Source organism: Carlito syrichta, unplaced genomic scaffold (genome assembly GCF_000164805.1).
Source record: "Carlito syrichta isolate Samal-C Ts95f unplaced genomic scaffold, Tarsius_syrichta-2.0.1 Scaffold308051, whole genome shotgun sequence".
Taxonomy (NCBI): Eukaryota; Metazoa; Chordata; class Mammalia; order Primates; family Tarsiidae; genus Carlito; species Carlito syrichta.
The window spans coordinates 242,476-266,790 of record NW_007252147.1 but is presented as its reverse complement, the minus strand read 5'-3'; the positions used below and the strand labels follow the sequence as shown (position 1 = coordinate 266,790).

The following is a 24,315-nucleotide window of genomic DNA, read 5'->3' as shown; positions in this document are numbered from 1 at the left end:
GCCCCCCTGCGCCGCCCGCACCCACCCCACCCCCCCACCCCCCCACATCCCCTCCCCGCCAGCCCCCGCCGTTTCGCGGCACCGGACGCGGGATTTTCCGACTTCTGATTCGGAACAGACTTCCTCCTCTCCCCTCCATCTCTTTACCGAGCCTGCTACTCCCTTTAGGCGTAAACCCTTACCTCCAACTGGCCCTCTCCGCCCAATTTCTGCTGGAAAACGAATCCTCGCATAACTTAAGCTGCAGGTTCAGGAAGCTTGTTCTCGAAAGGTCCTCGGAGTCCGAGGTTCCCGACGGCGCCCCCCCCCCAGCCTCGAACAAGACGGGCCTTTCACGTCGGTTTGGCGTGGTTGGCTCGCGCCTGACCTTGGGGGTGTCCACTGGTCCGCACGCCCGGGAACGTGGTTCGGGTGGGCCCGCTTGCCTCTTGTTTATTTTGGCGTCTGGTTCGCATTGGCCTTGGCTTGGCATATTTACTTTGGGGGAAAAGAGCCTTTTGTCCGTGTTGATGGGACGACTTGACATTCGAGTGCTATTGTAAGTATTTCCTGATTTCTACAATCCTGCATAGATGGGCTGCTTTCTGGCGCAAGAGGTCGGGTTAGGTGTGAAACACTTCTTCTAATTAGAGAAAGAACCGAGGGGATGAATCGTGTACCCTGTTAGAAGCAGCCGGTTTCCAGGATGACTTGATGACTTGATTTTACCCTCGTCAGGCGAGTCCGCCTGTCTTCCTCAAATGCTTTGTGGAGTGAGGGAGGGTCTCCATTGAGCGTTCTTAACTGGAACCGTCAGGGGTTTAAGCTTACTCGTTTGAGGTCCCTCAGGAGGGAAGGAAAGTGTGAGATTCCCCCTCACTTCGTGCCCTGCTGGGTTGGAATCCAGTTCTCACCTCATCCCAGTGGCTTATGGTCCATCGTGGCTAGATTTGCGCTGAAATGTGAATAATATATTCCGTATACAACCATTGTATTGTCCTTCAGGTGTGCCTTTATCAAAACGAGGATGGGCCGGTAAGGAACAAGATGGGGGAAGGGCTAGTGAAAGCAATACAGTGTAAATGGGGGTACTTAGCCCTGGTCGCCAAAGAAAATAAAGATGAAGTCCTCAGACGGAAGTACTCCAAGAGCTTTCCCTTGAAAGCCCCACCTGCCGCCCCCAAACTGGATCCTATCTGTATACCTAATTGTTCGGCGGGCTTCTGGTCAGGATCACGGAGGCCACCACAAACGATTTGGTGTTCTCAATCTCTGCCTGGTGTTGAGGCTTCAGCAGGCGGGGAGGGCGTCCCACTTTGGGATTTCAATGAATTTTTCTTTAGACTCGTTGCTAAATGGTTAGACTCCATTTAACACTGTGTATCTGTTTTATCTATGCGCTGGGTTTTGTGTGTGTGTAATTTTTTTTAAACTAGCACAAGCCTCCTTTTTCACCTTTATTTTTGAGTACATTTGACAGAACTTATCACAAGTGCTTGACAGACTCTCCCATAAGTAGGTCCAGAAGCCTTGGGTAAGTGAAAAAGGGGCACTAATCACTATGCCGGGATTACAGAGTTTTATTACAGTGCCTGGGGGCCACAGCTCCTTCCCGTTTTAAAGTCTTTGCCTCAGCTTTCCCCACTGCTTGGAATGCTGTTTGCCACTGACAGTTAGTTGGCTGGATCGCTTGTCCTTGATTTCAGATTAAATGTCACCTCAGATACCTTCCCCGGGTGGCCACCCAGTCGCCATCTAACAAGTCACTCTTTTTACTGCAGAGCACCTTGTCTGTCCTTTTCACGGAACTGTCAAACTGTCAAACTCCATAACAGTAGGGATCTGGTTACTGTTCTTATTTACCTATTCTCAGTGCCCACAGGTATATTTGTCACATTGTGGTGCTAGAGAACTTAGTCAAAGGGAGTTAGGTTGAACCCTTCTTACACTTCAAACAGAAAGTTAACAGGTACTTTATGCTTCTTGCTGGACAATGTGAATGAAAATGAATACAACAACATGGTGAAAAATGCTACTGCCCATTCCCCTACTTGAGCTATGCTTCTCTTGATGGGGAGGGGTGAGAAGGGTGCAGTCATTTGTCAAAGTACTTTTGTACATAGGAACCAGTAAACCTATGGAACTCATCACCCTGGACTGTGTTATAAGCCAAACACTTAATTAGACTTGAGAACAGTTCACATTTATCTCAGGATGCGTTATTTATTAGGTCTGGAGTACACCTGTCATCTGCAGGGGTTCTTGGTACATCGAACATTTGGGATGCTATTAATTCCCTTTCAAAGGCCAGATACCCTACCGGATGCACTGGACACCTGCTTTCCCCCTTCTTGGGGATAGTTAAGATGAGCATAAAACAAATGATGATTTCTCCCATTTTCCTAAACCTCCATTGAAGACTTGGGATATTGAGTGCATTGGGGCATCTCAGTCATTCATCTGAACCATTTGGTTCATTGTTTTGGTATAAGTGTCTCATCAAATGATTAATGTTACAAAACTAGATAGTGACAGCTGTCAGCCCAATGTCTTGTAACTGAAAGGCTGTCAATAAACTGCAGTTTGACACCTTTTTGGAGTAGCCTACCTTTTAAGAAACTATATTTGCCTTAACTGTTCATATATGTATGCAATGCCACCCAGACAGGACTTAGGGAACTTTCATGGCTTTAGTTATTTTGTTTATATCCTACATCACTTCACCAGGATATGTTCAAGCAGTAGATGTTTAAGTGAATGAGCGCATGCGTGCCTCTTTAATCTGTTTTAGTTTAAATGCAAGGGCGTGAGAGGGTCTGTATAAATTTGAGCACCAATACACTGCATGCATTCTTAGTGTTTGGTTTTCTAAATTATATGCCAGCTATCCCACATTATGTTTGCTCACAGCATTTTTCTATAATACTGCTTTCAAGACAGTAATAGTTTGGTAGAATGTTAATGCTCTTTTTGTTTAAATTTTAATGCTGTGTAATGCTTTTAATAAAAAACAAGATGCTGAGTACTTTCAGGTTTGCACTTGACAGGCTGTTATTAATAAACAAGCAAGATGTGCTTTGCAAATAAACATAATTGTACTGTTTATACTGAAGCATTGGATGCTTCTAATAAACAAGCAAAAGAAAGCATACTCCAACCCAGTCTTATTTACAAGCAGTGTTTTTAAGAATAAAAGCTCAGTATATGACTGTTAAGTCTCCAGCTAGTATTTATTATCTTCCTTTGAGATAAGGAAACTGCGGTTTATTGCCAGTCCAGCATTTCCAAAGATTTGAGAACACCTTCATTAAAACCTTCTCACCCTTTGGCACATCTCTCTTTTTGTCTAGGTTTCCCAGGCAGCTGCAGACTTGAAACAATTCTGTCTGCAGAATGCTCAGCATGACCCTCTGCTGACTGGAGTATCTTCAAGTACAAATCCCTTCAGACCCCAGAAAGTCTGCTCCTTTTTGTAGCAAAAGGAGTCTTTCAAAGGTAAGTTCCTTTAAGGGAAGAAGCCAAAACCCCACATTGTAGGAGTAATCGGTTCAGTCTCTTCCTTTGCAGGACTTACAAGACCATCCCATGCACTTGGGCCCTCCAAGTTTCCAGTCTTTCTGCTGTGCAAGGAAATTAAGGAATCGAGGCTGCAGTGGCCATGAGCTGCCACTGCACTCCAGCATGGGTGACAGAGTCAGACTCTGACTCAAAAAAAAAAAATTGCCGGTTTAGTAGTCATGAAGTCCTGAAGACTAACTGTTTCTAGTTTACCATAAGTAAAGTTAAATAGAGGATTTAATAACCATAAAGAGGGCACAGCCTGGGCTCAGTGGCTCAGCGGCTCAGCCTGTCGTCCCAGCATTTTGGGAGGCCTAGGCGAGTGGATTGTCTGAGCCCGTGGGTTCGTGACCAGCCCAGGCACCTTGGTGAGACCATCTCTATAATAAAATCAAAAAATTAACCAGGCATGGTAGCATGTGCCTGTAGTTCTGGCTGCTTGGAAGGCTGAGGCGGAAAGGATCACTGGAGCCCAGCAGGTCGACACTGGAGAGGCCGTGAGCAACAGAGTGAGACTACTTCAAAAAAAAAAAAGGGCACAGGAGACTTAGTACAAAAATCCCACTGCTGTAACAAACTGTATTAGTTTTTGTAGTATTAGCCTAATGGCAACTGAATCTTGGAGTTCCCAAGTACTAGTTTTGTTTTTGTATATCTAGCAAATATTCAGACAGTTAAAGACAAAAAAAAACCTGCAAAGTTTATGGGGATGACTTTTAAGGTACTACCAATTGATTTGGACTAATTCTGATGTTATTGCTCTAATAGAACCCAATAATAGGGCAGTTTAGCAAAGAATTTGGAATTGGAAATGAAAGAAAATCAGAATGTAGTTGGATAAGCTGATGGGGTACAGGCATTTGGAGGTAGGAATAACAGGTTTTTCTTTTTGTTCTCATTTGTTGAATGTAAAACATGAAGGAAATGAGGTATGTGAGTTCTTGGTGGCAAACAGTGGACTGAATTTCAGAGAATTGAGAAATTCAAGACCTGCTAGCTTTATTAAAGCTGCTTCAGTGTACTGTACCTTCCAGATCAGATACCATGTGTGCAAAAAACATGTACTGTTAGTCCAAGAGGTGTGACCAAAGTACTTTGGATAATTAAAATGCAAATTTTTGAAAAAGTAAACTATTAATGAAATAAATAAAATCAGATGTAACTCAGGTGCTAAATCCTTAATTAGAGCATGCACTCACTAGTATTGACCTATAAGAAACAAACTTAAACCAACAGCGTTTTAAAAGATTTTGTATATGGCTTACACCCTTTTCTAGCATTCTGACTGGGCAAAGTCCAGACTTCCTAGTTGCTTCCTAAAATACCTTGTTGCAGTTGTGCCCTCCTTAATTAAGCTTGTAGACTTGGGAGTCTCCAGGAAGTTTTGTATAAGTACAGCATGGTTCCAGTAAATACAATGATTGGTTTTTGAAATACCAGGAAAAAAAACCCTATTGAGTAACAGGTGTCATGTACACAAGCAAAAACTTTGCACATGAGGAAGTAATTCTTTTTAAATTCAGTACCTTCATATTTAGCAGTTTATTATTTCCTTGCTTCTGGCAACAGTCACTTAATTATGGTTTATTAACAATTCCTTTTTATCTTCAGTTTTTGTGGTATTCCCTTTACAAATTGGCTTGTTTTCATTTGAATAATGCTGATGACCCTAGGCCTACACTGAGTGGCATAGATGTAGAGAATCTACATCAGAGTCTATATACTGGTAAATATGGCATTTAAATATTACATGATTTTTATAATTAAACAGATTATATTTCCTTTTCTTTTAAAAGGAAAACACATTTTTAAGTTTTTTAAAGGAGATTCTAGCTTTTTACATTTTTCCACTTTTACACAAAACTAAGTAGAAGAAATAATACAGAATTAAAAACTGCTATAGTAATCAGTTAAAACAAGTATACACCAAAAAAAAAAAAAAATCCAAATAAGAAGTCAGGCTTATTTACAATGAGGAAACACATGAAAATTAATGCTTATGTGAAACATTAAAAAAAAACCAAAACACATGCTACAGCAGGTGCCACAAAAAAATTTTATTTTTAAAAAATAAGGATCACAGTATTTGTAGTTTTTTATTCTGCCTTTTTAAAAACAATCTTCATATTTCATGAAGTATTCTTTCTAAACAAGATTATTAATGGTTGTACTATAACATAATTTTACCTAATTAAATATTAAATATTGAGATTCCAAATTTGTGGTTATAGTGAGGCAAACATCTTGGTATCTACATGTATACTTTACTTCTAATTATTTTCTTAAGATCAGTTCTAGAAGTAAAATTGGTCAACAAAGAATGAACATTTAAAATTTTGATGATATTGTACATGATAAGCCCTGCCAGTATAATACTTTAGTCTTCTACCAGAAACATGACAATGTCTTTTCTCTGAGCCCTTGCCCAATAAACCTTAATCATCTTGCTTCTAGTTGAAGATTCAACGTTTTTCATAGCATATCTCTATTTATGCCTCTTGGACATTTTTGTTACGAAATACCTCAAATTAAGTTTTTCTACCTTTTCACATAGATCACTTATCCTGAAGTTGGTATGCGTGTGGGGTTTTTTTTAGAGTACATATTGTAGTTGATTTTAAAACATAATGATTGTTTTTTAAGGCATAACTATTATTGCTTCATATTTGAGATGTGTTTATGATTGCTCAGTTTTAATTGCTCTATAGTATTCCACCATATGTAGAAACCTTAGCGTACTTATCCATCCCTCTACTGAATAATTATTATATAATAACTATAAGACTGCTTGGGGCAACCCCTTCAGGTCCCCTCCCACTGTGGGAGATTTTCTGGCCTCTCAATAAATCCCACTTTCAAAAAAAAAAAAGACTGCTTCCAGTTGGTTCTTCGCTGCTGAGACACTAATATAGTTAACACCTGCGTACACCCCTCTGTGTAGTGGTTTATCTTGTTATTCGAAGAGTGGTTGCATCTTCTACTTTACCAGATATTGTGACACTGATCTCCTAAATACTCTTGCTCATTTTTCTAGAGATATTCAGATTTTTCTTGATTTAAGAGAGCTTTATATTAACTTTTTAAGTTATGATACAGAGTATTTCAGCAGTAATCTTAGCAAGTTAGCCTTTAAGTCTATTTATTTATAAAACAGGAATGATATATTCTTTAGAGTGGTTGTGAAAATTAAGAAGATTTTACTGTTACTACACCATAAGCATTTTCCAGTCTATTTCTCATTCTTTCTTAAAAACTCTTGTGATAAAGCTTAAAAAAAATACAGAAGGAAACAGGTTTAGTTTAATTGAATGCCCCCAAAGTAATACAAGATGTACTAGTTTTCAGAAAATAGGCAAAGGGCATGAGCAGTGTATAAACTGAGAAATACAAAAACAAGGAAAATTGTTAATTATTCATGAAAAATTAAAAATGATGTTTATCAGTGATACTTTACCCTAATGCACTTTTTTTTTTCTATTTTAGGTTTCCCAAACCACTTCTTATGAACCAGTGAATATTCAAGAGAGCGAAATTTGAAGCCTGTACAAAAGATCATCCCTACAACTCACGTGCCATAATACACAAACTTCTACTTTTGTCAGCCTTTAACATCTACCTCTCTAAATTTTCATGAATTTCTATTTCACAAGGGTAACTGTTTTATATACACTGGTAGCAGCATACAATAAAATACTTAGTATAAAGGTTTTTTGCCTTATTGTTGGTATTAAATACACTGCATTTATCTGTTTTGAACACCTGGAAGGGTTAAGTTTTTAGTGGTTGTTCCACCAGTTTTTCTCACATGACTTGATGCCGTATATCTGCAAGACTGCTGGTTAATCAAAGTGGCAAACCTTCATTCTTTTATGATCAAGAGGAGCTATTAAGTTCTTCAGTTTCGATCCATGAGGTATTTATACAGTTAACTGTTTTAATATTTCAAATAAACTTCTTAGTAGAGGTATTATCAGTTACACCTCAAAGTTAGTTACCGCCTAACTGATGGATCTCCTAACAAGGATGATAGTAGAGAGAAAAGACTGGAAATAAGATTTCCATTAGAAGACTGAAGAATAACTTCAGCGGTTGGTTCAGTGTCTGAGCAGAATGCTATGTATACGCAAGCACTACATATATGCAAGCACTATGTATGCATATTGAGGTACAAAAGAGCAAAAGCAGGAACTGAAGATCAGCTTCAGTAATTTGCAACTTTGAAGTCCAGGCAAATCATTCCAGACAATGGAAATCCAAGATTCATCCGGTACAAAAATCAAGGGTTAACCAGTATTGACTAGTTTTTTAAGGCTGAACTATTGCTTCATGTTTGAGATTTGTTTATTGAGATTGTTCAGTTGTTTGAGCTGCTCTATAGTATTCCATCATATGTAGGAACTTTGGTTTACTTATCCATTCTTCTACTGAATTATTATATAATGATTTATTTCCCTCCAAGCTCACATGTTACATGAAAATGCAAATGAGAAAGTCAATTCGGATCTTGAGTCCAACTTAAATTATTCAGTTACCCAAAAATAAGAATAATTAAGTTTTAGGAAACCTAAACCATCATAAAAAGGACTTTTATTTGTATTTTTTACATAAGCATACAGTGGCAGTTCATGGCATTTGATAACCTGTCCAGACATGAAAGGTTTATAAAATAAGTAAATACCGCCTTGAAAAGGGTGTTCTTTCAGAAATAATTTACCAAGTTCAATACAGTCTTGTTGAGCAAAAGCGAATACTATTTTCATAGTACTTTATAAGTGGAATTTTCTTCTACTTGTATCCATTTCCCGGGGCTGAAAATTAAAAGGGGGAAGGGGGGGAAAGAAAAATACAATGAACAATTCATTTTTGGTAACACTAGTGCTAAGTCTGTCTCTCAGACCCTGAATAGTTAGTCTTAGGTCTAATATAAACGGTGTTGGCAGTTACTGTTTTGTGTGTGTAATTTTAAAGGAAATATGTTACTGAAGTATTGCTTACTAACTAGAAAAGAATGTTTTGCAATACTGAAATTTCCACTAAGGATTTAAGATGATCCCCAAAACGTCTATGAAACCTCTATAGCAGTAGTTCTCAAAAAACATGCAGCAGAATCACATAATGTAAGCTTATAAACATTGCTGGGCTTCACCCCTAAGTAGGTCTGTGGTCCAAGGATTTCCATTCCCAACAGTTTCCTAGGTAATGCTCCTGGTCCTACTTTGAGATCCACTTATCTTTAGGCTACCTCAAATGAGCCAGGGTTAATCACCAGACCCAGATACCATGTCACATGGCTCTTTTAGCCCATGGGGGAAGACATTCAGAAAAGATACACCCAAAGCACATGATTTCCTTCTCATTCCATACTTAGTTTTTCAAACAAGTACGTACCTTATGGACCCATTCATACTCTCCATATTTAGAATCAAAGGTTCCTTTCTGAAGAGATCTTAATTTTAAGGTAAAACGTGGTCCAAGTTCTTGAATTCCCACTTTCTTTTCACTCTTGAATATGTATCTTCAAAGACAGGAAATAAAAGAGGTGAGGAAATTAGTTTGAATGAACCCAACTGTTAGTTATGACAGAGTTCAAAAGATGTTTAATTTTCTCCTCTACTTGTTATATTAAAAAATTGGTTCATACTGAAAATTTCATGATTAAAGTCAAAGTCCAAGGAGTTAATATCTTCCTCACCTGTGAAATCTGAAGAAGATATAATCCCGCTGATTATGGAATGTGGCAACCTGCCTTCCAACAAATTGAGGGTTATGAGGAAAGAGAGATGCAAACATACGTCCAATTGAGTGACCCAGTCGTGTTGTAAAATTATTCAAAATTATTTCGGGTGTGTGCTCAGTGGGGTCTTTGCCTCTCCTCTAGAAAAACGAAAAATATATATCACAAAAGTAAATTAAGTTAATTGGCAAAACAGCACCTCTCAGTGCAATTTCAAGTATCAGAATTTACATGACTAATTTTGAAATAAAGTTACCTTTTTAAATGACAAACTACCACAGATGGCTTATCAAGTCCATGAAATAAGATGTGTTTAAAATCATTTTAATATGCAGTGAATGCAGCAAAGATGCTACTAGAAAACATGCTTCATAGTAATGAGGCATAGTTCATAGTAATGGCTGTATGTAATTCAAACAATCTCAAGAAAAGTCAACAGATGAAATTGCTTGAATCATGAGAACAAATGCCATTATTAAAATCAAATCTGTAAGATACAGCATCTACTAATCAAATACTGTGAAGAAATTAATGCCAATCAAAGAATACATAAAACTTACCTTGATTTCCTTACGAAGACGAACACTGCTCATTTTAAAATGAGCAGTTGGACCATTTGGCAAATGACTCAAAATAAGTCCATCTGTTCACAAAAGTTAAGAAAAACACATTGAACTCTGTCATCTAAGTCCAGTTGTTTAAAATAACTGGTCCTCTCTATGTCCAAAGGCCCCTAAAATCTGTAACTAAGATACACATCTTCTTTTGGTTAAATGAAAATTTCCTACCATACCAAAAACAAATCAGTCAATCTAAATCTTTCAAGAAAACAAATTAACTTAGAGTAGCCCTACTTTTTTCTTCTTATAATATAACTAGCTCATCATCATCCTCAATAGGGTATCCTGGTACCCTTAACTACAGTAAGTGAAAAACTATTTTACTGACCACTACTCTTAGTAGGAATAAGACAGTGAGATTCTACAATAATGCAGCACTGCAAATAGAAAATGTTTACCTCTATGTTCAGAACACTTGTAACACCAAAATGTCACTTTTACACATTTGTATGATCAGGATATGCTGTGAGCTTTGAATATTATCCCATGAGACCACAGACTCCTAAGCTCTCTTCTTAAAATCAAGGTTATTAGTATTTCTCAAGAGATAAGCCCTTAGGATTACTCTACTGCAAATTATAATCAACTAACCAATTAATAATCATTTACTGCCATTTACCATGAACAGACAATTATATTAGACACTCTCAACTCCAAATAAAATAGTATACACCTACCTACAATCAGCAGGGCTAGCAGCACAAAGGCTCTGAAAGTCCTGGGTACAGCAAACTAAGATTGTTCCCTATATAAAATTCCTCAAGTCTTTGGAGCACAACCTGATTTTCTCTTGTAATACGCTTACTTTTCATGAATAATTCTTGGCTACTGACCAATGGCATTACAAGATGGCAGAATTAATGGCAATGGACAGGGCTTTCCAATTCCTATCATGATTCTTCAAGAAAAATTTTCAAACATGTGATTTCATCTGATCCTTTCAACAAATGAGCCTTAAAGGGAGGTCTGAACCAGACTTTCAAGTCGATCTGCACACGATATATATCATACAAAACAGACGTTACCACTTTTTATAATGGCATCCATGCTCCTTCATCCACATGAGAAGGTACAGTTCTTTTCTTCTCCTACCATGTCTTACTGTTTTACCTTCCCAAGTTTCTCACTACAACAGCTTCCTCTTTACCCTGTCTTAGCTGAGGTCCTGAGGTTTTTCCACCTAGATTATTAAAACAGTATGTTGTTGGTGTGACCTGTCTCTCAGCATTCAAGTACATCTTCTCATGCAGACTGTAAAATCAAGTCTCGATTTAGGCCCTGGTTCTACAAGTAATCAGCTATGGGACCTGGCTGTGTCATTCTATCTGTACCAGTTTCTCACATGCTAAGTGAAACAAAAACAGTATCTTCAAGTCTTGACAGCTGTAGCTAATTTCATACCACTGTCATCACAGCCTCATCTACATAATAAAAACATTAGTATGACATTCACAATGTAGCTACAAATGACTTCTCTAATCTATCTCCACTATACTCCATCAAGCAGTTACCAAACTGGAAGGCACTCAGTCTTATATACTATACGTGTTTATCCTAGCACACATTTTTGGCTGATGCTATTTCGAATACCTATTATCTGTTAAAGCCCACTTCAAAAGTCACCTTTTTTTACACGTAAGAATTAAGCTCTAAACCTCCTCAGCTCTCACTGTTACTTAACACAGCACTTGTCACATATATGAATTAGTCACAAAAACAACTTTCTTCCTAACTAATCCATTAACTCTTAGATATAGATCTGTTTTTTACAGATTTCAGTGCCTACTGCATTATCAGCAAGCTTTTGAATTCTTTCCTTCTTTTTAAAGATTCACCACATGCTCAATGTCATGAAGTACAGCCAAAATATTTCCGTATCCTTTGCACAATGAAAATCAGAAAATATCAAGGAGGCCAGGAGATGTAAAAGTCATTTCTTCTTACCCAAATAAAGGCTTAAATCCTTTCCAGAACACTCCCACTAAGTTGTACAAACCACAAAATCCAAACTTACCTGTTTTTAAATAACTTCCTTTCCTGTGTACTGCACTGTACAAGAAGCTTTATTTATATTATAGCTAATCCCTCACATAAATCATGCAAAACGAGTCTCATCATGCCTATTTCAGTAATGAGGAAAAGAGGTTGGGGAGGGTTGAGTAAATTAAAGTTCTAGACTGAGACAAGAATAGATCCCAACCGGGTTGGGACTGTACCTATACGCAAGCCCTCGGCTGGCAGCTGCCTGCATCTGGAAATGCATGAGACACTTTGTTTGTCAGGATAACTGAGGTGTTGCTGGAATTTACTATCTGAAGGCCAAAAATGCAAACCATCTTACAAGCTGCCAAGAGTACAGCACAAGGAATTACCCTACCCCAAATGCCAATAGTTCCCCATTTAGAAATGCTGACAAAAGGATGTAGGTCTGTACAGATAAAGCTTACACGCCTTCCACTACACCACAACATCTGCCACGGAGCCTACTGCATGCCAGGCACTATGCTTAGAAACACGCATTTAATGTGATCCTTGTGGGAACCCTACAGATAGGTATTATTTCCTGCATTTAAAAAATAAGGAAACAGAGTGGGTAAAAAACTTGACTTATGTCACAAAACAAGTAGCAGAATCTGTACTTGACATCACATCTGCCTGACTCAAAGCTACTAGTATACAGTTTAGACAGTTGGCAAAGTTCCAGATTAGAATAAATTTAAAAATGTATATCTCTATAGTTTTCTAGCATTCAGCACTGCTCTTTTCACAGCAGCCCTTCCAGTATCTTTAGAGGCTGTCATGTTTCCAGAGTCCAATTTCCCAAAGGCTGAATCCTCCATTTTTTCAAATGTTCTCCAACTGTCACTACTAGAGTCATGATTTATTATTCCTGAGCCCATGCTACGTATCTAGGAATTGCCACTATTTTTTAGGTGATTATATACTTCTTCCTTGAACTATTCCACATTTCTGTCTGGATCATGACAGAGATAAACCTGGAGCTCTCTTTTTTCCCTCCTTCCTTTAAAAATCCTAATCCCATTTGCCTGTCTCTTCTTCCTCAGAAAGTACCAGTCCCACAAGTTAGTCAGATATTTTTTGAAGCCAAGATATTTGACCTCATTAAAAACTTCCACGCCTTATTTTACAACTCTTTATCCAATGGACTAATCTTTAATCCCCCTTACTACTGTCCTGTTAACAGAGAAGACAAAAGCAAATTAAGAGTTCCTCCTTCCTAGTGTCTTTCACCAACACTTTGCCATCAGCTGCATCACTATATCAGGAAGAATCAAGTATCTTTGAAATTTTAAAACTCAACATTTAGGCATTATTAGACTTAGAAAAATTCCATTCTTTAAGACTTTTAAGGCTGAGGGCGGTGGCTAATGTCTGTCATTCCAGCTCTTTGGGAGGCCAAGGCTGGAGGGTCACTTGCGGCAGGAGTCTGAGACCAGCCTGGGCTAGGTAGTGAGCCTGTGTCTACAAAAACTTGAAAAATTGACTGGGCATGGTGGTGTACATCTGTAGTTCCAGCTACTTGGGAGGCTGAGGCTGGAGGATCACTCTAGTCATGATTGTGCCACTTCACTTGAGGCTGATGACAGAGTGAGATCCTGTCTCTTAAAAAAAAAAAAAAAGAATTTTAGATGCTCTCTACTGCATAATTCTGTATCTTGGGGAAGATATACATGCAATTTCTTTTCTTTTTTTTTTTTTTTTGTCTTTTTTTGAGTAGGGGTCTTACTCGGTCTCCCAGGCTAATGGCACGATCAAAGCTCACCACAGCTTCAACCTCCTGGACTCAGGCAAGGCTTCCACCTCAGCCTGCTAAGTAGCTGGGGCTACAGGCGCACACCACCATGCCTGGCTAATATTTTTTATTTTTTGTAGAGACGAGGTCTCATTATGTTACCTAGACTGGTCTTGAACTCCTAAGTTTAAGCGATTCTCCTGCATCAGTCTCCCAAAGTGCTGAGATTACAGGTGTGAGCCTCTGTGCCTGACCTACAAATGCAATTTCATACTTGGATTAAATAACTTCATTAGCCTAGCTATTACTTCAATATAAATCAGATCTGTGTACTGATGGTACTTAGTTACCTGACAGTTAACTTACCCTACAAGGTGCCCAACATGTTAACAGAAAACTATTAACACATTTTGGCAAAAGACAATACAATTTGACAAAGAAAAAACATGTAAACATTTTGAAGGCAACAGATGGTACAAGTGAAATTTGTGTGACCATATAAAATACCTTAGATAAAACAAGGATAGAACATGTATGGAATTGATAAATGCCAGCTTCTTAGCAAAGAGTTACTAGCAGCAGTCTTGAAGTGGTGACAGTTTTTTTTTTAACTGCCAGAAATAAAAAGAAAGGAAAACAAACCTTGACACTTCCTTGTGAAGGCAGCAAAGAAAAAAAAAAGGTAGCAATTATCTTAAAAACAGATCTTCTCTGGAATAGTTAAGCATTCAAGAAATTTCTGTCACTTTGTAATATTAATCTGGCTAAGATGAATTATCATATGGCCAAAAAACACATTATAAAGCTACTTTTAGTCTATTTTAGTTTCTGGAAAGCTACAAGTACAAATGAATAAAGGAATATCTTAAGGCTGGGCGTGGTGGCTCAGCCTGTAATCCCAGCACTTTGGGAGGCCGAGGCGAGAGGATTGCCTGAGCCCAGGGGTTCAAGACCAGTCTGGGCAACATGGTGAGACCTCGTCTCTACATTAAATCACACACAAAAAAAATTAGCTGGGTGTGGTGGCGAGTGCTGTAGTTCCAGCTACTTGGAAGGCTGAGGTAGAAGGATCGCCTGAGCCCAGCAGGTCGAGGCTGTGGTGGCCATGAGTGTGTCACTACACTCCAGCCTGGTGACAGAGTTTAAAAAAAAAAAAAAAAAGAAATATCTTTAAGTTATATTGAAAACAATAAAAGCCATAAAAGTTACTTAGGTTTTTTTTTGTAAATAGCCTTTTAAACCATTAATTTAAAAAGAACAGTGTTCACAGAGATAAAAAAGAAAAAGAAAAAGCTATCCTAGAAGCAACACAGAAAGTCTTGTCTCTATTTTTTTTTTTGAGAATTCTTAATAATTTAACTTTAATGGGATGTTGGCTCATTCAGTTGGTTCGCTTTAGAGTTACTGAAGTCAAAGCCACCATTCTATAAATAAGTAAAAGAACAGCAACAATAAAAACAAACCTAGACATCCTTTGTAAAAGCTCCTATCTCAGAACTGGAAAATACCTTGGGCTCAGGGGACACATTTGCCTCAGATGAGACTCAGAGAAAAAACTTTAGTTTAGAACAAACACAAAATATGGGTTCAAATCCCTCTCCCAAAAACTTAATCGACCTCTGGCCATGTAAAACCTAGCCATACCACACTCCAAACGGATCCTTCCCAACTGGGTCAGCCCTCTCATGCCTCTATCTTTCCAAACTGTCATCCCGCTGCACTGAGCACTCTTGCTCTGCCTAAATCCCCTCATTCACTCTTATCCACCTAGACCCAGCTAAAGTCTCTTTCTGTGAGGCCCTTTCTCCCCGATATCCCCAGGGCAAAGTTCACGGTCACAGGGTCTCCATTATTATCCTGTGTTTCTCTATTTGTACTACCCACCCTATATTTTGTTAGTTTGCATATCCATTTATTCAAACCATGAATTCCCTGAAGGTTCACTGTCTCTTGTTTTATCTATCTCTGCATCTTTTACTAAAGATTAAAATAATGTCTTGGCTGTAGCATCTGCCTAATAAATGTTTGCTGAATTAAAAGGAAAAATCCGTTTATAGAATATTGGATAAAGATAATTTTCTGGTTAAAAAATAAAGAATTATTTCCTAAAAGTTACAAATACCTTTTTTCCTTTTTTTTTTTTTTTGAGACAGAGTTTCTCTCTGTTGTCCAGCTGGAGTCTAGTGGCACAATTCCAGCTTACTGCAGCCTTGAACTCCTGGGCTTAAGAAATCCTCCTGTCTCAGACTCCCCAGCAGCTGGGATTACAGGCGTGGGCCAACACTCCCAAATCAAGTACTGACAGAGTACTTTAAATAATAGAGGACTTGCTCATTCCCTTATTCTTTTAAATATATATTTTAAAAGGCTGTGAGGGAGGGGACAGGAAAACTTCCTTTAAAAAAAATAAAGGATACTTGGGGTTTTACGATCTTCATTAATAACAATCAGATCTGTGAAATCTCTTGAGATGCACTGTGGAATAATTTTTTTCAGAGCCAGTCCTCTTCTGTAATAAACATGTGAGTTTGGTACAACTGTGGAGAGCTGTTCACAGAGTCGTACTGTTCTCTGTAAAAGAAGATAACAGAGAATCTCAAACATGAAAAAGAAGACAAATCTCATGTGGAACATACTCATAAGGAAAGAAATAATGATAGTGTTATTAATAGAAAGCAACACTGGGGAAAGAATGAAATCAGCACGAAGTTTCATCTCTTATCAAAGGCTGATCATCCTAAAGCAGTGCTTCTTAATGGGGACTGACTTTGCTCGGCCAGGGGACACATTTGCCAACGTCTGGAGACATTCTTGATAATTATGACGGGTAGTGGTGGTGGTTGCTGTTGGCATCTAATGGACACAGGCCAAGGATGCTGCTAAATATCCCATAATGCTCACCATAACAAAGAAGTATCCAGCCCCAGATGCTAACAGCACAGAGGCTGAGAAATCCCATCCCGAGGAATCAAGCTTAGGAAGCCCACATCATATCACTAGCACTGCATTTTATTTACTCTATTCACAGGCATTCTCTAAGGCAGTTAATAATGATTTAACTCTTCTGAACAGAGTATTTTATTCTATTTATTTTTTTAACACTCCCAAATCAAGTACTGACAGAGTACTTTAAATAATAGAGGTGATAAAGAAAATTAAGAATTCAATGTGTTTACCCCATGAGGTCTATCTGATGTCGTGATGAGGATCTTGGGAGAAGTTTGTCTGTTGAAGTAAGAAGCAAATTCATCTGTAGCCTCATCGTAAGCAACCTGAGAACAAAGAGAGAGAAGTTTACCATTGGGCCCAAATTGCCTACGTAGCTTCACATGATTGCTGGACAGGGGATTTAAAGAAAGATCAGGAAGGACTGACATTAATGGTTATATGAAAAGGTCAGGTGGGTTCCCCTCTGTAGAATACAAGCACAAAATTGAATAAAATGTTCAAAACTCATTTTAGGGCACAGACTTGATATGGGTTTATTTTGTTTGTTTGTTTGTTTTGTTTTTTGAGTTGGAGTCTCACTCAGTCGCCCAGACTGGAGTGCAGTGGCCGCTCCCGGCCACCGCAGCCTTGGCCTGCTGGGCTCCAGCGATCCTTCCGCCTCAGCCTTCCGAGTAGCCGGAATTACAGGCATGTGCTACCACGCCCAGCTGATTTGGGTTTATTTTTTAACTTCAGGGGCACATGACAGGTATACTACATTATGGTGAGCTTTGGGCTTCTATTGAACTCATTACCCAAGCAGTGAGCATGGGACCTGACAGGTAGTTTTATAACCCTTGTCCTCCTCCCCTTTTAAAAGTTCCCAGGTCTGCTCTCATCTTTATGTCCATGTATACCCAGTGTTTAGCTCTCACTTATTATGCGAAAACATGTGGGATTTGGTTTTGTTTGTGCATTAATTCACTTAGAATAAAATAATGGCCTCTGCATCCATGTTGTTGCAAAAGAAGCGATTTTGTTCTTTCTCATGGGGTTGCATAGTATTCCATGGTGTATTTGTACATTTTATTTATTCAGTCCGCCACTGAAGGACAGTTATGTTAGTTTCATGTCTTTGCTACTGCAAATACCACTGTAATAAATATACAATTGCAGGTTTCTTTTTGGTAAAATGATTTACATTCCTTTGGGTATATACCCAGTGATGAGACTGCCGGGTCAAGATGTAATTCTATTTTTAGTTCTCTGAAAAATCTCCAAATTGCTGTCCACAGGGGCTGAACTAGTTTACAACAGTGTATGAGTGTTCCCTTTTCTCCAAAACCATGTCAATATATGTTGTTTTTTGACTTATTAATAATGGCCATTCTGACTGATGTGAGATGGTATCTCACCATGGTTTTTGGTTTGCATTTCTCAGCTGTTTAGTGATGTTGAGCATTTTTTTCATGTTTGATGTCTGTTTGTATGTCTTCCTTTGAGAAGTATCTGTTTATGTCCTTTGCCCACTCTTGAATGGGGTTATTATTTTCTTTTCCTGTTGATTTGTTTAAGTTCCTTCTTATAGACTGGATATTAGACCTTTGTAAGATGCACAATTTGCAAATATTTTCTCCCATTCTGTAGGTTGTCTATTTACTCTGTTGATTTCTTTTGCTGTACAGAAGCTCTTTAGCTTGATGATGGCCCACTTGTCCATTTTTGTTTCTGCTGCATTTGCTTTTGAAGACTTGAGCATAAATTCACCGCCCAGGCTCATGTCCGGGAGAGTATGCTAGCATCCTTCTAAGATTTTTAGTTTGAGGTCCTACATTTAAGTCTTTATTCCATATTGAGTTAATTTTTGAATATGGTGAGAAGAAAGGGTCTGGCTTCATGTTTTTTCATATGATCAGTCAGTTTTCCCAGAACCATTTTTTAGTGTCCTTTCCCCAATGTTTATTTTTGTCAACTTTGTCAAATATCAATTGGTTGAGGTCAGCAGCTTTCTTTCTGGGTGCTCTATTATGTTCTATGGGTCTATGTCCATTTTTTTTTTTAACCAGTGCCTGTTTTGGTTACTGTAGCATTGTAGTAAAGTATTAAGTCTGGCAATGTGATGCCTCTGCTTTGTTCATTTTACTTGGATTGCTTTGGCTATTCAGGCTCTTTTTTGGTTTCATCTGAATTTAAGAGTTGTTTTTTCTAATTCTGTGAAAAATGACACTGGTAGTTTGATAGAGATTTCACAGACTCTGTAGACTGTTTTGAGCAATATGGACATTTTAACAGTATTGATTCTTCCAACCCATGAGCATGGAAAATGTTTTTCCATTTGTTTGTGTCATCAGTGATTTCCTTTAGCAGTGTTCTATTGTTCTTTTTGTAGAGATCTTTAATCTCCTTGGTTGGATGTATTCCCATTTATTTTACTGTCTTATGGCTACTGTAAATGGGATTGTATTCTTGACTTGGTTCTCAGATTGGACGTTGCTGATGTATAGAAAAGCTACTGATTTTTAAATGCTGATTTTGTAGCCTGAGACTTTAATGAAGTTGCCTATCAGGAGTAGGAGTACCTTGGTGGAATCTAAGGTTTCCTAGATATAGAATCATATCAATTGTTAAGAGAGATAATTTGACTTCCTTTTTTTCATTATTTGGATACCTTTTACCATTATTTAGACAATTTCTCTTTCCTGATTGCTCTGGCCAGGACTTCCAGTACTATGTTAAATAAAAGTGGTAAGAATGGATGTCATTGTCTTGATCCAGCTACTAGGGGAAATCTTCCACCTGAGATTAGCTGCTATTAAATCTGCTTAAAAAACAATGAATCAGGATATCCTACGAGCAGAAAGAAAGTGGCACCCAATGGTAAATCAGGTCCAGGATGGAAAACAGAGTGCTGTAAATAGTAAATATACATACAGGTCAACATAAAATACGTGTGTGTACATGTATGTACCCTCTGGACTTCTTTTAAAAACTTGAGATTAGCGGGTGGTGGCTCGGTGGCTCAGCCTGTAATCCCGCGCTTTGGGAGGCTAAGGTGAGTGGACTGCCTGAGCCCGCAGGTTCGAGACCGACCTGGGCAACTTGGCGAGACCTCATCTCTATAATAAATTAAAAAAAAAAAATTAGCTGGGTGTGGTAGCGAGCACCTGTAGTTCCAGCTACTTGGAAAGCTGAGGCAGAAGGGTCGCTGGAGCCCAGCAGGTTGAGGCTGCGGTGGCCAGGAGTGTGCCACTGCACTCCAGTCTGGGCAATACTGTGAGATTCCAATTCAAAAACAAAACAAAACACAACTTGAGATTGTTGAAAGCAGTAATTACAACACCAGGTTTATGCTAATAGACAGATGTAGCATATATTACATTAATAGCACAAACAAGGGTGGAGGAAACAAAACTATATTAGTACAAATTTGCTATATTTTACCAGAATTGGGTCAGTCTTTATCTGAAGTAGACTGTGATAATTAAAGATGCATGCTGTCATTCCTAAAGTAACCACTAAAAAATTAATTCAATTATAGCTTTACAAATCAAGAGAAATTAATATTTAATACAAAGAAAGCAAAGAGGAACAGAGGAAAAATGAAGATAGAAAGATATTTTGAGGAGAAAAGCAAAATGACAGATTTAAATCTAACTATATCAATAATTAAATTAAATATTAATTGTCAGATTAAGTAAAAAAGCAAGATTCAACCATATGCTGTCTGTAAGTAACATATTTTAAACTCAAAGTTATAAATAGGTTGACAGTAAAAGCATGAGAAAAAGTTATACCATACAAATAGTAACCGTAAGAAAGTTTAAGTGACTATATGTATATTACACAAAACAGACATTAAGAAAAGAAATACTACCCGAGACAACGAGGGCCATTTTACAGTAGATTAAAGGTCAATACATCAGGAAGATTTCATTATAATTATGTAATTACATGTAATATAATTATAAATACATATGGATCTAACAAAACCCCCAAAAGACACTAAATAAAAATGAAAAGAATGAAATAAAGAGACATTTTAAAAAATATTCACAGAGACTTCAATACTCTTCTCTCAGTAACTATTACAACTAAGTATAAATTTGGAAAGAAGACAGAACAACCATACTATCATCTAACTTGAACCAACACTCATATACATAACAATCCATCTCAAAACAGAATATATGTTTTGGGATTTTTTTTTTTTTTTATTTGGAGTCTCACTCTGTCACCCAGACTGGAGTGCAGTGGCCACTCCCGGCCACCGCAGCCTTGACCTACTGGGCTCCGGCGATCCTTCTGCCTCAGCCTTCCAAGTAGCTGAACTACAGGCGCACGCTACCACGCCCAGCTCATTTTTGATTTATTTTAGAGATGAGGTCTCACCAAGTTGCCCAGGCGGGTCTCAAACCCGCAGGCTCAGGCAATCCACTCACCTCAGCCCCCCAAAGGCGTGGGATTACAGGCTGAGCTACAGAACCCGGCTAGAATATATGTTTTTTAAGGACTACACAGAACATTCTCCCAACAGACCATATGCTAGGACATAAAATTGTCTCTCTAATTGAAAAGGACTGAAATCAAACAAAATATGTTCCACAACCACAATAAAATTAAATTAGAAATAAATGGCAAGAGATAAATCTGGAAAATCCTCAAATATTTGGAGATTAAATGACACACTTAATAATCGATGAGCCAATGAAGAAATCACAAGAGAAAATTTAAAATATCTTGAACACACTAGAAAATGAAAACACATCAAAATTTATGGGTATGGTTAAAGCAATGCTTACAGGGAAAAACAGCTTTAAATGCTTAGATTAGAAAGAATGAAAAGCCTAAAACCAACAATCCAAGTTCCCATCTAGGAAAAAAAGGCTAGATAAGAAAAAGAGCAAATGAAATCCAGGTAAGCAGGAGATTGGGGGAAAACTAATGACAAATTAAAAAAAAAAAATTAGGCACAAAAACTAATGAAGCCAGGTATGGTGGCTCATGCCTGTAATCCCAGCACTTTGGGAGGCGGAGGCAGAGGCAAGAGGATTGCCTGAGCCTGCAGTTCCAGACCAGCCTAGGCAGCATGGCAAGATCTCATCTCTACAATATATAAAAAAATTAGCTGGGCATGGTGGTGCATGCCTGTAGTTCTAGCTACTTGGAAGGCTGAGGTAGAAGGATCACTTGAGCCAAGCAGATTGAGGCTGCAGTGGCTGTGAGCAGCATGCCACTGCACTCCAGCCTGGGTGACAGAGTGAGATGCCCACTCAAAAAAAACAAAAAACAAACAAATAAATAAAATTACAAGAAAAAATCAACAAGTCTTCCATTAAAAGAGATATTCAAATTTAAACAATAACAAAAGTAGCACATTTTAAAATTTGTGGGATACACCAAAAGTGGTATTTTGAAGGAGTTTTGTGGCTATAACTGCTCATATTTGAAAAAATAAAAAATGAGCAAATCAATCAATAAAAACAGAATAAACTCTAAGTAGAAGGAAGGAAACAACAAAGATAAAAGGGGATATAAATGAATTGGAAAACAAAGATTTAAAAAAAAGAATCAAAGAAAGAAATACTTTGAAAAGAATAAGAAACTAGATAACATATCTGTTGAAAACTTATTAAGAGAAAAAGACCAAAAAGTCAGGAAAGCAAAGTGGACATGATTACAGTCTTAGTCATGAACACAGATATACGTTAATTATAAGCAAAGTATTAACAAACCAAAACAGTGTATAAAAAGGAATAAAACAACAAAGCTAAATTGATTTGGTTTAGTCCAAGAATGTAAAAGAGGTTTAACATTAGAAATTTCAGGCATGTCATCTATTACATTAATACATGCAATACATGAGAAAAACCACATATCATCTCATCATTTGCAGAAAAAAAATCTACTAACGTTCTACACTCTTGGCAAACTAAACAAAAAACAACACAGTAAGAATCAATGGAATGTCCTTAACCCACAAGGAGAATCTACCTCAATGGCGCGAACATTAATGATGACATATTAGAAATGGTCTTTATAAAATCAGGAACATGGAAAAGAAGGCACTATTACGTTTTCTATTTACTCTACCTTTATGCTATAGGTTCTAGTCAGTACGAAAGTGGGGAAAAAAAACTGTTAATGGACTGAAACAGAAAAACCGTCATTCGCAGAAATGATTCTTAAAACAGAAAAATGAAAACAATGTCAAAATAAACTAGTAGAAATGAATTTAGGTAAGATACTAGTTAGAAGATCACTATTCAAAAACCATCAGCTGTGCATAGTGGCACGTGCCTATAATCCCAGCACCTTGGGGGGCTGAGGCAGAAGGATCACCTGAGCCTAGGAGGTGGAAGATAAGGTGAGCCAATATCGTGCCACGGCCATTCATCCTGGGTGACAGAGTGAGACCTTGACTCAAAAATAAATAAAATAAAATTTATTTTCATAAATCAGCAAAAACAATTTTCAAAGAGATGCAATTTACACAAACAGAAAGTATTAGATAGGAATAGCTCTAACAAGATTTCTGTGTAAAACTTGTAAAAAGAAAATTAAGAAATTCATGAAATAAATTTTCAGTATTTAAAAAAGACCTAAATAAAATAATCTATTTAGACTCCCAAACTGATCTGATTTAGCGCCATTTATAATGTTTATGGAAGACCAGAGGCCTAGAAAAAGCCAAAACACTCCTAAAAAGAGAGATTCGGGGGCAGGAGTGAGAGGCATCTTACGAAGCTAAACAATTAGGAAAGTACTGATGCATGAAAAACTGAACAAGCCCACAGAGAGCCCAGAAAAAAACCAAGCATATACAGATATTTGATATATGACACAGCATGACTAGTTATGTATGCAAAGAAGTAGGAATAGGAGAGACAAAAGAAAGAAATTGGGCCAGGCACGGTGGCTCATGCCTGTAATTCCAGCACTTTGGGAGTCTGAGACGGGTGGACTGCTTGATCCCAGAAGTTCAAGACCAGACTGGGACACAGAGGGAAACCTCGTCTCTACAAAAAAATCAGGGCACAGTGGGTCACGCCTATCAACACTTTGGGAGGCCCAGGTGAGAGGATTGCTTGAGTCCACAGGTTCAAGACCAACCTGGACAACTCAGAGAGACCTCATCTCTACAATAAATCAGAAGAGTAGTTTGGCGTGGTGGCACATGCCTATAGTTTCAGCTACTTGGAAGGTTGAGGGGGAAGGATCACCTGAGTCCAGCAGGCTGAGGCCCACTGCACTCCAGCCTGGGTAACAGAGAGAGACTCCAACTCAAAAAACAAACAATTAGCTAGGTATTGTGGCATGCACCTGTAGTCCCAGCTACTCGCAAAGCTGAGGTGGTGGAAGGATCACCTCAGCCCAGGAAGTCAAGGCCATGGTGAGTAGTGACTGTGCCACTGCACTCAAGCTTGAGAGACAGAGTGAGACCCCAACTCAAAAAAAAAAAAAAAAAAAAAAATTAACTGGTTTTCTTCCTCACACCAAACAGAAAATAATTCCTGACAATTAGATACATAAATATAAAAGGCAACTTTTCAATTCTTTTAGAAAAAGAGAACTGATGATCACAGGAAAGAGAAAAGTTTTTTAAATATGACATAGAAGCCGGGCTCGGTGGCTCAGCCTGTAATCCTGCGCCTTTGGGAGGCTGAGGTGAGTGGATCGCCTGAGCCCGCGGGTTCGAGACCCGCCTGGGCAGCGAGACCTCATCTCTACAATAAATCAAAAAA

The 24,315-nt window shown here is 38.2% G+C and overlaps 1 protein-coding gene across 1 annotated transcript in view; it reads right to left on the bottom strand.

The window, feature by feature from the left end:
- Positions 1-8,094: 8,094 nt before the first annotated feature.
- The window catches only part of RPF1 (ribosome production factor 1 homolog), a 24,364-nt gene continuing 8,143 nt past the window's right edge, over positions 8,095-24,315 (bottom strand). The window contains exons 4-9 of the mRNA XM_008064789.2: positions 16,822-16,917; positions 16,063-16,216; positions 9,832-9,914; positions 9,230-9,411; positions 8,926-9,052; positions 8,095-8,345 (exon numbers count right to left, since the gene is read on the bottom strand). Of these exons, the coding sequence (XP_008062980.1) occupies positions 8,304-8,345; positions 8,926-9,052; positions 9,230-9,411; positions 9,832-9,914; positions 16,063-16,216; positions 16,822-16,917 (684 nt within the window). The 3' untranslated portion in view covers positions 8,095-8,303. The remainder of the gene's footprint in view (positions 8,346-8,925; positions 9,053-9,229; positions 9,412-9,831; positions 9,915-16,062; positions 16,217-16,821; positions 16,918-24,315) is intronic.